This window comes from Engystomops pustulosus, chromosome 11 (genome assembly GCF_040894005.1).
Source record: "Engystomops pustulosus chromosome 11, aEngPut4.maternal, whole genome shotgun sequence".
Taxonomy (NCBI): domain Eukaryota; kingdom Metazoa; phylum Chordata; class Amphibia; order Anura; family Leptodactylidae; genus Engystomops; species Engystomops pustulosus.
In genome coordinates, this window is record NC_092421.1 from 85,436,370 (window position 1) to 85,452,203 (window position 15,834).

At 49.5% G+C, this 15,834-nt stretch overlaps 1 protein-coding gene across 1 annotated transcript in view; it reads right to left on the bottom strand.

Moving 5' to 3' along the window:
- The window catches only part of ENTPD7 (ectonucleoside triphosphate diphosphohydrolase 7), a 33,203-nt gene extending 22,621 nt beyond the window's left edge, over positions 1–10,582 (bottom strand). Inside the window, exons 1-3 of the mRNA XM_072131261.1 lie at positions 10,388–10,582; positions 5,848–5,953; positions 4,311–4,493 (exon numbers count right to left, since the gene is read on the bottom strand). Of these exons, the coding sequence (XP_071987362.1) occupies positions 4,311–4,493; positions 5,848–5,855 (191 nt within the window). The 5' untranslated portion in view covers positions 5,856–5,953; positions 10,388–10,582. The remainder of the gene's footprint in view (positions 1–4,310; positions 4,494–5,847; positions 5,954–10,387) is intronic.
- Between the last annotated feature and the right edge of the window lie 5,252 nt (positions 10,583–15,834).

Sequence of the window (15,834 nt, forward strand, 5' to 3'; positions counted from 1 at the left end):
GAAGAGACCGGGCATCGCTGCATGTATAGATACAGGAAGATCCATACAACACGACTAATCCGACTCCGGTCCTGGAGGAGGTCGTATGGATCGGCTAATGGGTCTAATGCTTATTGACGACGACTCAAACACCCCGCCGGGGCCCCTAATAGTAGGGATTGTATTCTGCTTACACCTACACCGTGTCCGTCTGCTGCAACAAGCTCATCTATTATGTGCAATCATCTCGGGGATTTGCTTAGTCGGCAGAAATTAAAATGGAGCCAGTGAGATAATAGACTGCGATCCCATTAGGACGGACGTAACGTTGTTAGGAGTCCACAGGAGCAGCATCGGGTTCCCGGGCAGAATCGCGGCTACCAGCCCGGCCTTGCCATTACAGCCATAGTACAGGCCTCCCGGGGCGACCCCAGGGGCATCGACTCGCCCCCGAGGTAAAACCTCAATCGGGTTATCATGTAACAGAACTTGTTCCTGCGAGCGGAAAGCCAAACCTCAGCGCGGGGAAGTGATGGAATGATAGCGGGACACATCTGGTGATACAAGATCTGTGGTTACATCATGTCTCCCTCGCTGTGGTCTTGTAGCCGGCTCGCTGCTCCGATAATCCCTTTGTTATCCGTGCAGGTCATTAGGTCCCGGATAACGAGGGAATTAACATGTCTGGGAAGGCGTCGTCACATCTGCAGAGATCCCGACACTCCTATGGATCATGACCCGGTGGCAGCTGACGCTTGTTATCACCTTCATTAATTATCAAAGTATCAGAACCGGCACTGACAGAGGTGCAGAACCGCTTATTATCCGCAGTAGTGACCAAACCTGTACAGTTAATACTTAAACGGGTCGTCCAGGAAATAATGCAGCGGAAAGTTACACAATTCCCAAATATACTTTCTGTATAAATTCCTCCCGGTTTTCTAGATCTCTGCTTGCTGTCATTCTGTAGGAAGCTTCATGGTTTACATGGATAAACAGCGGTCCCTGGTAATGTGATGTCACACAGGTGCACGGCTCATTATATCCCTGGTCATGTGATGTCACACAGGTGCACGGCTCGTTATATCCCTGGTCATGTGATGTCACACAGGTGCACGGCTCGTTATATCCCTGGTCATGTGATGTCACACAGGTGCACAGGTGCACGGCTCGTTATCTCCCTGGTCATGTGATGTCACACAGGTGCACGGCTCATTATATCCCTGGTCATGTGATGTCACGCGGCTCATGTGATGTCACACAGGTGCACAGCTCGTTATATCCCTGGTCATGTGATGTCACACAGGTGCACAGCTCGTTATATCCCGGGTCATGTGATGTCACACAGGTGCACAGCTCGTTATATCCTTGGTCATGTGATGTCACACAGGTGCACGGCTTCTTATATCCCTGGTCATGTGATGTCACACAGGTGCACAGCTCGTTATATCCCGGGTCATGTGATGTCACACAGGTGCACGGCTTCTTATATCCCTGGTCATGTGATGTCACACAGGTGCACGGCTCGTTATATTCCTGGTCATGTGATGTCACACTGGTGCACGGCTCATTATATCCCTGGTCATGTGATGTCACGCGGCTCATGTGATGTCACACAGGTGCGCGGCTCGTTCTATCCCTGGTCATGTGATGTCACACAAGTGCACGGCTCGTTATATCCCTGGTCATGTGATGTCACACAGGTGCACGGCTCATTATATCCCTGGTCATGTGATGTCACGCGGCTCATGTGATGTCACACAGGTGCGCGGCTCGTTCTATCCCTGGTCATGTGATGTCACACAGATGCACGGCTCGTTATATCCCTGGTCATGTGATGTCACACAGGTGCACAGCTCGTTATATCCCTGGTCATGTGATGTCACACAGGTGCACAGCTCGTTATATCCCTGGTCATGTGATGTCACACAGGTGCACAGCTCGTTATATCCCTGGTCATGTGATGTCACACAGGTGCACGGCTCGTTATATCCCTGGTCATGTGATGTCACACAGGTGCACGGCTCGTTATATCCCTGGTCATGTGATGTCACACTGGTGCACGGCTTATACCGCTGGTGATGTCATATGACACAGGTGCTGCTGCGAAAGTCAATAGGGGGAATTTTCTTTGAAGTTTTCAGGGGTGCAATGCTGGGGTCGGGGATGATCCCCTTTCCAGGACATGGCAAACCTGTGTGTTTGTGTTCAGGGGATACAATTCTCAGTTTGGGCAGGAGTCCCCATGATTTCCATATACTCTCCCAATAGGACAATCCCTTTAAGTCAGCAGCCAGTGCAGCTCGTGTATAGGGGCCCCTCCCCAGTGACAGGTGCACAGTCATCCTCCCGGGTATGTATAGTCTCCATACATCGTCTCGCTCTTTGATGTCTGCACCAGGATATGACCCAGATTACGGCTTCCATCTAATTATCTCAGACAAAAAGGAAAAGGCGTCTAATGAGCGGGGACTTAGTCATTACCAAAAGACTTTCATCATCTAAAAAGTTTCCAGCAGGTGCGGAGCTGGGAACCGCTTCATCAGGTCTCAAGAAAGTCGCCTTCAGAGCCGCGGCTGACCCTGGAGACAGCTGTGCGGCGGCACCTGGCAGGACGGGGCCCGGCGCCGCAGAGCATTGCATCGTGATGTCATAGGACTGCACAGTCCATGCTGCACTCTTATAGGAATTACAATTAGGGTGACCCCTCAACATAACATCAGATCAAAGGATATTCCCACAAAGACAAGATTCTTATATGCACTCAGGATAACAAAATATCACATTCTATAATTCACTGTAATTAACAAAAATACAGCCTTTCATTTGGATATAAGTCCAACCTGTCTCTATTTATCCTGATGTACACAATTTCGGTTGCCCCAGGATCCGACCGTAAATCTTCTGATTTTTATGGTCGGGCAGGATAGATTCTTCTCATGAATAGCTTCTCCTGTCTACAGACTCCAGTGCTCATAGCCTCCTTCCCCTCCCCCCCTGCATTACAAGACCAGGTCAGACACAGGAACTTCCTGCCAGCAAGCAGCATGAGGAGACAATCTACAAGTAGATAAGAGCATTACAGCAGGAGTTTTTAGGAGTTGTAGCAGAGCCGAGAGTGTCATTGTGTTTTATATGAATCTCATGGATCTTATCTCTAATTTCGGATCTATCTACTAGTGCAATGTTCAGAAGCCAAATAAAAGTGTAGATAAACCCTGGACCCTGATAATCTAAGCACATTGTCAGCACACAACATGTCATAGCACAGAGGAATCATGAAGTGTCTGCTCAGAGAGTCCCCGCTCACATATCTTCCACTGACCATCACTGAGTGATAGGAGCTAAACAGTAAGAAAAAATGTAAAGTAAATCTACCATGACAATCCATCCTGATAAACCAGGGACATTACTCCTAGATCCAGGCACCGGGACTGTGGTATCTTCTTATATCTGTTATCCATGGCCTCCTTCCTTCTAGAATCTACTTTTATAATTGTGCAAATGAGCCAGAAGGACTCTAGGGGGCTTTACCAGAGACCCTCTGTGGTGTAGCTTCAAAGCTGTTACACTGTGCAGGTCTCAGATTCACTCTCCCTTCAGTTCTTTTAATCCCGACAGCAGTGAGGGGGTCGTTGTGTGCTTCTACAGTATTTAACAGCTTGCGAAGCTATAACACTGAGGGGCTCTAGTAACACCCCACAGTCCCGGCGCCCGGATCTATGAGTAAAGTCCCTGGTTTATCAGGATGGATTTTGTGGTAGATTTCCTTTAAAGGGGTCGACCACTAATAATAACCAGAGTAAGTGCAAGACTGTTAAAGTTTGCCTGTTGCAAAACCCACCAGCAGCAGGACTTGGGACTTCCTGTGACATCCCATGTCCTGCTTGCTTCCAGCAGATACCAGAAGCCAGCAGGACACTGAACGTCACATGAGCTTCCACAAACTACCAGAAAATTTCAATAGGGTAAGTACAACATGGACTTAAACTGGTAAACTCCGTTATTAGTTGCCAACCCCTAATAACAGCCCCAACACTGATCAGCTCCCCAGCGCCTGGAAGCAGATGGCACTATACCCTGTACAGTCCTGCACTTGCAGCAGCGATGGTGCTCAGCCACCACCCTGAACGGGGCCATCTGCTTCTAGCCCCACATACTGCATCATGAGATCCCAAACAGCAGTGTCACGTCATTCACCCACTGAAAAATGTAAAATAAAATAAAAATGACTGGACAGCCCCTTTAAGAAAAACAGATTCTCTCACTATATTCTACAGTTTCGTAACTCAAAACCATTTACTCAAAACAGTTTACCAACTTCTACTGACCTCCGAAACTGCCGGTCAGAGATAGATTTACCCCCCCAGACAGTGGGATCCACAACGGCCACGAGGATGAGCAGGAAGACCACGATAAAAATCACCAAGAGGGCGACTCGCTGCCGGGAGAACTGTGTGACGGAGGGCAGGCTGCAGTGCCAGGACACGGGAAACAAGCAGGAGAAGCTAATCCTGGAGGAAAGAGCAAAGGGATCAGACGGAAAGCACAGGAAGGAGGGACAAATGTCACCTGATCAGTAAAATATACATAAAAAATGTCAAAAACTAGTGAAAATCAGTGTGTACTGTCCGTGTAGTGACTGTACATAAGCCCAGTAATGTGTGGAGTTAGGAAGATTCTCTTCACTTTCTCCAACCACGAGGGAGCACCTAAAGGAAACCTACCATGTGATTTGATGCAGTATGAAGCAAACATACCTGGAGAATGCTGTAGCTGCTGTGCATGAGTCATCCAGCTCAGGTTGATTAGTACTGTCTGCACAGTTCAGGAAGCTCCGTGTAATGTGTTTATGTAGGGACCCAGCTCTCCCAAGGTCCAGAATGTTATAATTGTTTTTTTCAGCAAAACCACTCAGCTCAGGGATCAAACAAGATATTATCCTGCATCAGTGTAACTACAGCATTCTCCAGGTATGTTTGCTTCATAATGCATCAAATCACATGGTAGATTTCCTTTAAAGGGGTCTTCCAGCCCTGCCAGTAGTGTCAATAGAGCATAAAGGGGACATAGGAGTTTTGCCAACACCCATCTTAGGAAACTTTATTCTCCTCTTTATATAAGATCTGTTACATGGTGTGTAATGTGGCTGACAACAGAGAACAATCAAAGCCATTAGGCAGCAGTTAGAGGACCAGCTACACCATAACAGGTCAAATTTTTGAGGACAGTGACTATAAGCATAGACTGTCCAACAGCGAGGGAATCAAAGTCATATAATAGATGGAAAGCCTTACTTGTAGAAATCTGGCCCTCCCCTTCTTAACTACTACTCTCAGCATCACGGCTTGAAGATACGCTAGTGAGCTCGAAAAGGCCCGTCGCCGTCTGGCTCCAATGTTTTTGCACCGTATTGCACCGGTTCTTGAATAAAAGAAGTAGTTCCACACACATGGTGAGTGCCGCCATTTCTTATATATACTCATTTTGGACTCTTCCTTTCGGGCTGAGCAACACCATCTTGGAACCTCACGGACACAGTTTTCTGCCTCTACGATCTAATCCCCATAAAAGACACCCGTGTGGGGTTTTATAGAGTTGAACAGTGCGGAGACTCTACACTCTCCTTTGGATTCGCAACTACTCTCAGCATCATGTGGTTGGAAATTGTAGTTTGGAAAAAAAACACAACAAAACTACAACTCTCAGGATCTCATGATAACCTACAGCAGACAGGGCAGGCCGGCACAGGTTATGGACCAGTTAAGTGATGTAAAAAGAACAGGACCCTGATCCATCCCTTTGTCCTCCGCACTCCGGCTGTTGTAAAACTATCACTCCCATCATTCTGTCTTAGATTTTCCTTACCTGGCCATAGGATCCTCGTCAGCTGCTCCCTGCGTCTGCCGTCCACATGTCACCTCTTACACAATCTGCCGCAGGAAGTCACATATACCAGCATCGCCGCCGCCTCCTGTCCGTGCGGAGAAGTACAAGAACGTTACACTTGGAGCAGATCCTTCATTTTGCTCCCTACGTTTGATGATAAAAGTTGAACATTAACCCCATAGATAACACGTGGGACACAGATAACAAGGAAACAGCTGGTGACCAGAAAGAATCCAGGGCTAATAATAGTCCGGAAAATGCAAGGTCAACTATGACTTATATCTGACCTACCTGCGCCCTATAGTGGCCACTAATATGTACTTCATTTATAAGCGATCAGCCATGGGGTGTGGAGGAGCACTCGTCTCTCTGCTCTCCTATGGGGGGGTGTGGAGGAGCACTTGTCTCTCTGCTCTCCTATGGGGGGTGTGGAGGAGCTCTTGTCTCTCTGCTCTCCTATGGGGGGTGTGGAGGAGCACTCGTCTCTCTGCTCTCCTATGGGGGGTGTGGAGGAGCACTTGTCTCTCTGCTCTCCTATGGGGGGTGTGGAGGAGCTCTTGTCTCTCTGCTCTCCTATGGGGGGTGTGGAGGAGCTCTTGTCTCTCTGCTCTCCTATGGGGGGTGTGGAGGAGCACTTGTCTCTCTGCTCTCCTATGGGGGGTGATGTGGAGGAGCACTTGTCTCTCTGCTCTCCTATGGGGGGTGATGTGGAGGAGCACTTGTCTCTCTGCTCTCCTATGGGGGGTGTGGAGGAGCACTTGTCTCTCTGCTCTCCTATGGGGGGGTGTGGAGGAGCACTCGTCTCTCTGCTCTCCTATGGGGGGGTGTGGAGGAGCACTCGTCTCTCTGCTCTCCTATGGGGGGGTGTGGAGGAGCACTCGTCTCTCTGCTCTCCTATGGGGGGGTGTGGAGGAGCACTCGTCTCTCTGCTCTCCTATGGGGGATGTGGAGGAGCACTCGTCTCTCTGCTGTCCTATGGGGGGGTGTGGAGGAGCACTTGTCTCTCTGCTCTCCTATGGGGGGTGTGGAGGAGCACTTGTCTCTCTGCTCTCCTATGGGGGGTGTGGAGGAGCACTTGTCTCTCTGCTCTCCTATGGGGGGTGATGTGGAGGAGCACTTGTCTCTCTGCTCTCCTATGGGGGGTGTGGAGGAGCACTCGTCTCTCTGCTCTCCTATGGGGGGGTGTGGAGGAGCACTCGTCTCTCTGCTCTCCTATGGGGGATGTGGAGGAGCACTCGTCTCTCTGCTCTCCTATGGGGGGTGTGGAGGAGCACTTGTCTCTCTGCTCTCCTATGGGGGGTGTGGAGGAGCACTTGTCTCTCTGCTCTCCTATGGGGGGTGTGGAGGAGCACTTGTCTCTCTGCTCTCCTATGGGGGGTGATGTGGAGGAGCACTTGTCTCTCTGCTCTCCTATGGGGGGTGATGTGGAGGAGCACTTGTCTCTCTGCTCTCCTATGGGGGGTGATGTGGAGGAGCACTTGTCTCTCTGCTCTCCTATGGGGGGGGTGTGGAGGAGCACTTGTCTCTCTGCTCTCCTATGGGGGGTGAGGAGGAGCACTTGTCTCTCTGCTCTCCTATGGGGGGTGTGGAGGAGCACTTGTCTCTCTGCTCTCCTATGGGGGGTGTGGAGGAGCACTTGTCTCTCTGCTCTCCTATGGGGGGTGATGAGGAGGAGCACTTGTCTCTCTGCTCTCCTATGGGGGATGTGGAGGAGCACTTGTCTCTCTGCTCTCCTATGGGGGATGTGGAGGAGCACTCGTCTCTCTGCTCTCCTATGGGGGGTGTGGAGGAGCACTTGTCTCTCTGCTCTCCTATGGGGGGTGTGGAGGAGCACTTGTCTCTCTGCTCTCCTATGGGGGGTGATGAGGAGGAGCACTTGTCTCTCTGCTCTCCTATGGGGGATGTGGAGGAGCACTCGTCTCTCTGCTCTCCTATGGGGGGTGTGGAGGAGCACTTGTCTCTCTGCTCTCCTATGGGGGATGTGGAGGAGCACTTGTCTCTCTGCTCTCCTATGGGGGGTGTGGAGGAGCACTTGTCTCTCTGCTCTCCTATGGGGGGTGAGGAGGAGCACTTGTCTCTCTGCTCTCCTATGGGGGATGTGGAGGAGCACTTGTCTCTCTGCTCTCCTATGGGGGGTGATGAGGAGCACTTGTCTCTCTGCTCTCCTATGGGGGGGTGTGGAGGAGCACTTGTCTCTCTGCTCTCCTATGGGGGGGTGTGGAGGAGCACTTGTCTCTCTGCTCTCCTATGGGGGGTGATGTGGAGGAGCACTTGTCTCTCTGCTCTCCTATGGGGGGTGATGAGGAGCACTTGTCTCTCTGCTCTCCTATGGGGGGGTGAGGAGGAGCACTTGTCTCTCTGCTCTCCTATGGGGGGTGATGAGGAGCACTTGTCTCTCTGCTCTCCTATGGGGGGGTGAGGAGGAGCACTTGTCTCTCTGCTCTCCTATGGGGGGTGATGTGGAGGAGCACTTGTCTCTCTGCTCTCCTATGGGGGGGTGTGGAGGAGCACTTGTCTCTCTGCTCTCCTATGGGGGGGTGTGGAGGAGCACTTGTCTCTCTGCTCTCCTATGGGGGGGTGTGGAGGAGCACTTGTCTCTCTGCTCTCCTATGGGGGGTGATGTGGAGGAGCACTTGTCTCTCTGCTCTCCTATGGGGGGTGTGGAGGAGCACTTGTCTCTCTGCTCTCCTATGGGGGGTGTGGAGGAGCACTTGTCTCTCTGCTCTCCTATGGGGGGTGTGGAGGAGCACTTGTCTCTCTGCTCTCCTATGGGGGGTGTGGAGGAGCACTCGTCTCTCTGCTCTCCTATGGGGGGTGTGGAGGAGCACTTGTCTCTCTGCTCTCCTATGGGGGGGGGTGTGGAGGAGCACTCGTCTCTCTGCTCTCCTATGGGGGATGTGGAGGAACACTTGTCTCTCTGCTCTCCTATGGGGGGGGGGGTGTGGAGGAGCACTCGTCTCTCTGCTCTCCTATGGGGGGGGGTGTGGAGGAGCACTCGTCTCTCTGCTCTCCTATGGGGGGTGTGGAGGAGCACTCGTCTCTCTGCTCTCCTATGGGGGGTGTGGAGGAGCACTTGTCTCTCTGCTCTCCTATGGGGGGTGATGTGGAGGAGCACTCGTCTCTCTGCTCTCCTATGGGGGGGTGTGGAGGAGCACTTGTCTCTCTGCTCTCCTATGGGGGGTGTGGAGGAGCACTTGTCTCTGCTCTCCTATGGGGGGTGATGAGGAGGAGCACTCGTCTCTCTGCTCTCCTATGGGGGGGTGTGGAGGAGCACTCGTCTCTCTGCTCTCCTATGGGGGGTGATGTGGAGGAGCACTCGTCTCTCTGCTCTCCTATGGGGGGGTGTGGAGGAGCACTCGTCTCTCTGCTCTCCTATGGGGGGTGATGTGGAGGAGCACTTGTCTCTCTGCTCTCCTATGGGGGGTGTGGAGGAGCACTTGTCTCTCTGCTCTCCTATGGGGGGTGTGGAGGAGCACTTGTCTCTCTGCTCTCCTATGGGGGATGTGGAGGAGCACTTGTCTCTCTGCTCTCCTATGGGGGGTGTGGAGGAGCACTCGTCTCTCTGCTCTCCTATGGGGGGTGATGTGGAGGAGCACTTGTCTCTCTGCTCTCCTATGGGGGGTGTGGAGGAGCACTTGTCTCTCTGCTCTCCTATGGGGGGTGTGGAGGAGCACTTGTCTCTCTGCTCTCCTATGGGGGATGTGGAGGAGCACTTGTCTCTCTGCTCTCCTATGGGGGGTGTGGAGGAGCACTTGTCTCTCTGCTCTCCTATGGGGGGTGTGGAGGAGCACTTGTCTCTCTGCTCTCCTATGGGGGGTGATGTGGAGGAGCACTTGTCTCTCTGCTCTCCTATGGGGGGTGTGGAGGAGCACTTGTCTCTCTGCTCTCCTATGGGGGGTGATGTGGAGGAGCACTTGTCTCTCTGCTCTCCTATGGGGGATGTGGAGGAGCACTTGTCTCTCTGCTCTCCTATGGGGGGTGTGGAGGAGCACTCGTCTCTCTGCTCTCCTATGGGGGGTGATGTGGAGGAGCACTTGTCTCTCTGCTCTCCTATGGGGGGTGTGGAGGAGCACTTGTCTCTCTGCTCTCCTATGGGGGGTGATGTGGAGGAGCACTTGTCTCTCTGCTCTCCTATGGGGGGTGTGGAGGAGCACTTGTCTCTCTGCTCTCCTATGGGGGGTGATGTGGAGGAGCACTTGTCTCTCTGCTCTCCTATGGGGGGTGTGGAGGAGCACTTGTCTCTCTGCTCTCCTATGGGGGGTGATGTGGAGGAGCACTTGTCTCTCTGCTCTCCTATGGGGGGTGATGTGGAGGAGCACTTGTCTCTCTGCTCTCCTATGGGGGGTGATGTGGAGGAGCACTTGTCTCTCTGCTCTCCTATGGGGGGTGTGGAGGAGCACTTGTCTCTCTGCTCTCCTATGGGGGGTGATGAGGACCACCTGCCTGCATGCTCTCAGTATACAGTATAGAATAGCAGAGGGCAATGCATGCTGGGACTTGTAGTTCTATTACATCCCACCTATCTTGTTCAAAGTCTCAGACGTCCTTTCACTTGCATTCACTATCGCGATAAGATCTTCTCCGCGGTGCAGTCACGACCCTGGCGCCACCCGGCTCATGTCAGGGGCCCGGAGAGCGCCCCCTCTCCTCACACCCGGAAGTAGCAGCCGGCGTCACGTGCCCCTGATACCACGTACTCCTTCTGCTTTTTCTTTTTCCTCAATAACTTTATTGACCGCAAATCATCGCGGAAGAACACAACCACAGTCCACGTGACATGTCCTGTAGGATCCAGGCTGTCAGAGAGGGGCAGTATTGTGTGGCTCTCAGGGGCCCCATGTACAGCTCAGGTAACAGCTGGAGAGTCTCCATGACCAGTGAGCACCGGTTTAAGGGTCTTAAAGGCAAAGTCCGTCCATTAAGTTGCTTTTGTGTAGAATATAACCTCATTTTTTAGACATTTTTATTATTGAAATTTATAGCCCCAGGATTTTTGTGTAATTCTTGTAATATAAAAAAGCTAAACACCTGAGTATGTATATATCATATATACTCTGTAGGCTATAACCTCACATTGGAGGAAACCGACGCCAAAATATAAAGGGGTGCTCGATAAATGAGCAGCACAAGGACCGAATTATGACGGCTGGAAGTGACACAACTAGGATGACACTGGAAATACAAGAAACTGATGGTTGTATACAGGCGCCCCTACTTTAAGGACACCGTACTTACAGACAACCCCTAGTTACAGACGGACCCCTCTGCCCCCTGTGACCTCTGGTGACCTCTCTGGATGTTACTAATAATAATAATACTTTATTATCCCAGACGGGAACTTAAAGTGTCACATCCGCAATACATCAATTTGACAGGGACATCACATATATAAAAACTCACATAAAAAACACATATACCATAGGACAGAAAGAGAACACAGGTACACATAGATATAAATTTCACTTGATTTGCAATAAATAGTTAAATGAATTATTAAAAAGTAATTAAATAGTACCCTCCCTTTCTAATAGTCGTACATTATGAGACTTTCATATTCTACCCCTGATCGCTGTATTTGCCAGCTCTAGAGCGGCCGGTATAAATGTCTTCTTAAGGGCGCGTTCACACGTTGCGTATTGACCTGCGTTTTCATTGCGTTTGAAACGCATATACAACAGCTGAAGAGAGGTGATTTGCCTAATTACATCACTGTTAACATTTCCGTTTCCAAACCGCTTCGTAAACACGATGTTAACACATGCGTTAACAATGTGTTAACATATGCGTTTTGTTATCGCATGTGTTAACATTGCGTTTACAACCGTAAACGGTAATGTAATTAGGCAAATCACCTCTCATCAGCTGTTGTATATGCGTTTCAAACGCAATGAAAACGCGACCAAAACGCAACGTGTGAACGCGCCCTCAATCTCTCCTACCTGCTATAGTCCCAGACTGCAATGATCAGCTGTAAGGTGTCTGTAATGAAGCTTTATTGATAATCCTTGGTCCCATTATAGGAAAAAAATGTGAAAATCCAATTGTCACTGGGGCAAAAAAAAAATTGTCTAGAACTACAATTATAAAATAAAATACAGTTCTGACTTACATACAATTTCAACAGGGAACCTGTCACCAGGGAGCTCATTTTCACTAAAGACAGGTTACAGCTGCCCCTCACACAGTGCACATCTGCCTCTCTGCTTTCTCTAAGTATTTGTATTACAATATAATTGTGTGTTATAACTTACATTACACCCTGACAGAATCCTCTGTGTAGTCCCAGGAGCTGGGCTTTAGTTTGGATGCATTTCAAAAAACAACATGTGACTCTGAGCCCACACCTTTGTGCTCCTGTACAGCTCCTTTCTCTCCCACTAATGTCAGCTCACCAGGCTGTGAGCTCTGTGAAGCAGCAGGAGGGAGGAGCTGTACAGGAGCACAAAGGCGGGGGCTGAGAGCTGAGGAGTCTGCAGCACAGACAAGTCACTTGTTGTTTTTTTAAATGCATCCAAGCCAAAGCCCAACCCCTGGGACTACACAGAGGATTCTGTCAGGATGACAGGTTCTCTATAAGAACAAACCTAAAGAATTTATCTGCATGTATCACCAGGACTGAAATCACATCAAAACTCGGATCAGTTTCTGGGCAATTGGCATAACACATAGCGATAATGGTCCCAAGGACAAGTGGTGAGAGTGATGGGTGCCAAGACCATGTCTGGTCTGATATCACAGAATGACTACTGGAGCATAAATTGCTAAAAAGTATCGACAGACTAATGAGATCACCCACTGTCACCCCTGGCCATCACTGGGCTTAGCATGGCACAGAACCGTGAGAACTGGACCACGGGGCATTAATAGATAGAACATTGCAATTATGTCACCTGGATGAATTATTCTCCATTTCTAAAGAGAGTCAAAGCGCTACGTGTGACCGCACCCTTAACCCGGTGACACACGTGGTGTTTGTGTTGCATTTTTTTTGTAATTTCGAACGCTTTAAAAAAGAACACATGTTAACGCTCCATTAACACATGCGTTTTCAAACGCATCGGAGCAGCTGAGAAGAGGATACATTGCTGTCAACCTTGTGTTTACAAAACGCACGTGTTAATACAAACAGTGTGAACGCAGCCTTAGCTGATTCCAGTTCCCGGGCTCTGCTCGATTTTTGGCCATGTTCTGTTCAGCTGCTTCGCTCCTATTCACTTGCAGTAATCCGGAGCGGCCACTACACAGAGAACGGAGCTGTTCTTCCAGCTGCATAATTTAGATGTAGGTGAGTGACAAGTGTCAGATCCCACTGATCGCATACTGATGACCGATAGATCAGCAGTAAATCAATGATGGAAATGACTTCAGTGTCAAGATAAACTTCACCTTATAATCAAATTTCTTGGGTTATATGACTAAATTCTATTACAGCAGAAAACATTTTGATGTTACTCATAGAGCAAAGGTCAAAGACTCTGGATTTATATTGTGCAATCTGTCTGCAGAAAAGTAAACTTCATGCAGATAATTATCTCAATAACACTGCAATCCAGAGATATCACTGATATGACAAGAGCAGCGGCCAAAGCCCAAAACTCCACAGGAGACCAAACAGCATCAGGGAGACCATGTAACCGGGACACCTGAAGCTTACAGTCTATGAGGATGACGGGGGGATACAAGAGGTTACAGTCTATGAACGTGCCTCCACTGGCCCATGTACAAAGGCCTTTATGGAAATCTCCCACCAGAATCCATCCTGATAAACCAGGGACATTACTGATAGATCCAGGCACCGGGACTGTGGTATCTTCTTATATGTGTTAACTATGGCCTCCTTCCTTCTAGAATCAACTTTTACAATTATTCTAATGAGCCAGAAGGGTTCTAGTGGGCATTACCAGAGCCCCTCCTTGCGCCAGCTTCACAGGCTGTTATACTTTACAGGAACATGTCTACCCAGATACATCTAATAGAGGGAGGGGGAAAGTGCTGAGGCAGAGGGGAGGCAGTGTAACAGCTTGTGAATCTGAAGCATGAAAGGGGGCTCTGGTAACTTCCCCCCAGAGCCCTTCTGGCTCATTAAGTTGATTTTAGAAAAAGGAGGCCATGGATAACAGATATAAGAAGATCCCACAGTCCCGGTGCCTGGATCTATGAGTAATGTCCCTGGTTTATCATGATTCATGATGGCAGATTTCCTTTAATAGCGAGCTCTCATCTAGGTTATTTATGACATATCCACAGTATACTGTATGTCACTAAGAGATGATAAATGCTGATACACATCTGTGACCCGTTAATATCTCCAGAGCAGAGGTCCACCAACCCCATTCTGCAAGCGCATGGCCATTCAACCCCTTGGGGGTGCTGAGCATAATCTCGTCCATTGTCGTCACTCCCATAAAGTTACAATATGATATGATAGAACTTTTTTCATCCCCAGTGGGGGAATTATTTTGTACATAGTGTTCCAGTGATTGTTACACAGTTAGGGCTCATTCACACAAACGTAATGGGGACCAATATGCAACCGCACCATTTGCGGACGCATATTGGTCTCCATTGACGTCCATGGCGCCCGGTCACTGTGCGGGGAGTACACTTTGTCTCACCACACCGTGAACCTTGCACGGCGCCGGCTGCTTGCTTCTCTATGGAGAGGGGAGGGGTGGGCAGCGCTCATCCTTCCTCCTCTACAGCGCACGGTTTTATGTTCACCTGTGCCTAATGTACCTTTAGAGACAGGTACAAACACATAAATACGCTGAGAGACACAGGGATGTAACTACAGCGGTAGCAGCCATAGCAGCTGCTATGGGGCCCACAGTGTCAGGGGGCCCCGGCATCCTACCTGACATACTAAAGAGAGGAGGATGTGCACCATTATATACATATTATGCTGCAAATTGTACAGCATAACATGTATATAACATATATGTGATGTTTATATGCTCTATATGTGTGTATAAATGTGTGTTTATAACTTGCATGTGTGAGTATACAAATATGTATATTTCTTTAGTGAGAAGGGGGGGCCCCCATGCAGAAGCCTGCTCTGGGGCCCTGCTTCTCCTAGTCACGCCACTGGAGAGACATGTTCTTACATGTGGCTAGTTCCTTGGTTGCAGACAAACAGGACATTGAAATCCGGCACATTACAGGTTACATGACCCCATATGTGTTTGCAATGAACTGCATGCGTTTCAGACAGGCCCCCTCCCACTTGCGTTTTGGATGCGTTGAAAAACGCAACGAAAACGGCACATGGTAAGGCGCCCCAAACAAAGACCTATGTAAATGAGCAAGGAAGCGTTAGGATTTGAAAAAAATAGGCATCATCCGGGACTTGTTGGCAGGGAGCCAGGTAATCTTATTTTGGGGATATTACAGAATGGAGGACAGCACAGATGCCATTCTGTTATGTAATGTACTCTCCAGTGCCTATTGGAAATTCTGCCTTGTGCTGACAGGTTCCCTTTAATGTGTGTGAACCCCTCACTGATTGTACAGCAGCATGGAATTAATTAAAATAAATATTATATTTTATAAATTAATAATATAATAAAGGGGCCATTACAAAATACAGGCCATCCCAAAATAAAACAAGCCCCCATACGGCTAAAGGAATGGAACTTTTAAAAAAAACATGAAGGTTGGTGGTAAAAGAAGGGGTTAATTAGAGGATGCATTCCAGCCTACCAGCCTTAGCTGTGTAACCTAACTTGTATAAGCATCAGATGACCTTGCACCCCTGACCTTGCTCTCCTCCACAGTGTCTCCTAAGCCCCGCCCCTTCCAGTTGCTCTCCGCCAGGCACGTGACACTGACAGCTACATAGACATTATGCAAGGGAAAAAAAGGATGGTTTTAGACTGACAGCTGTTTCGGCCAATCGCCGTTGACCCCACCAGGTAGGATTCTTTAGCCTATGAGAGGGCGAGGCGAGCAGCCAATGAACGCATT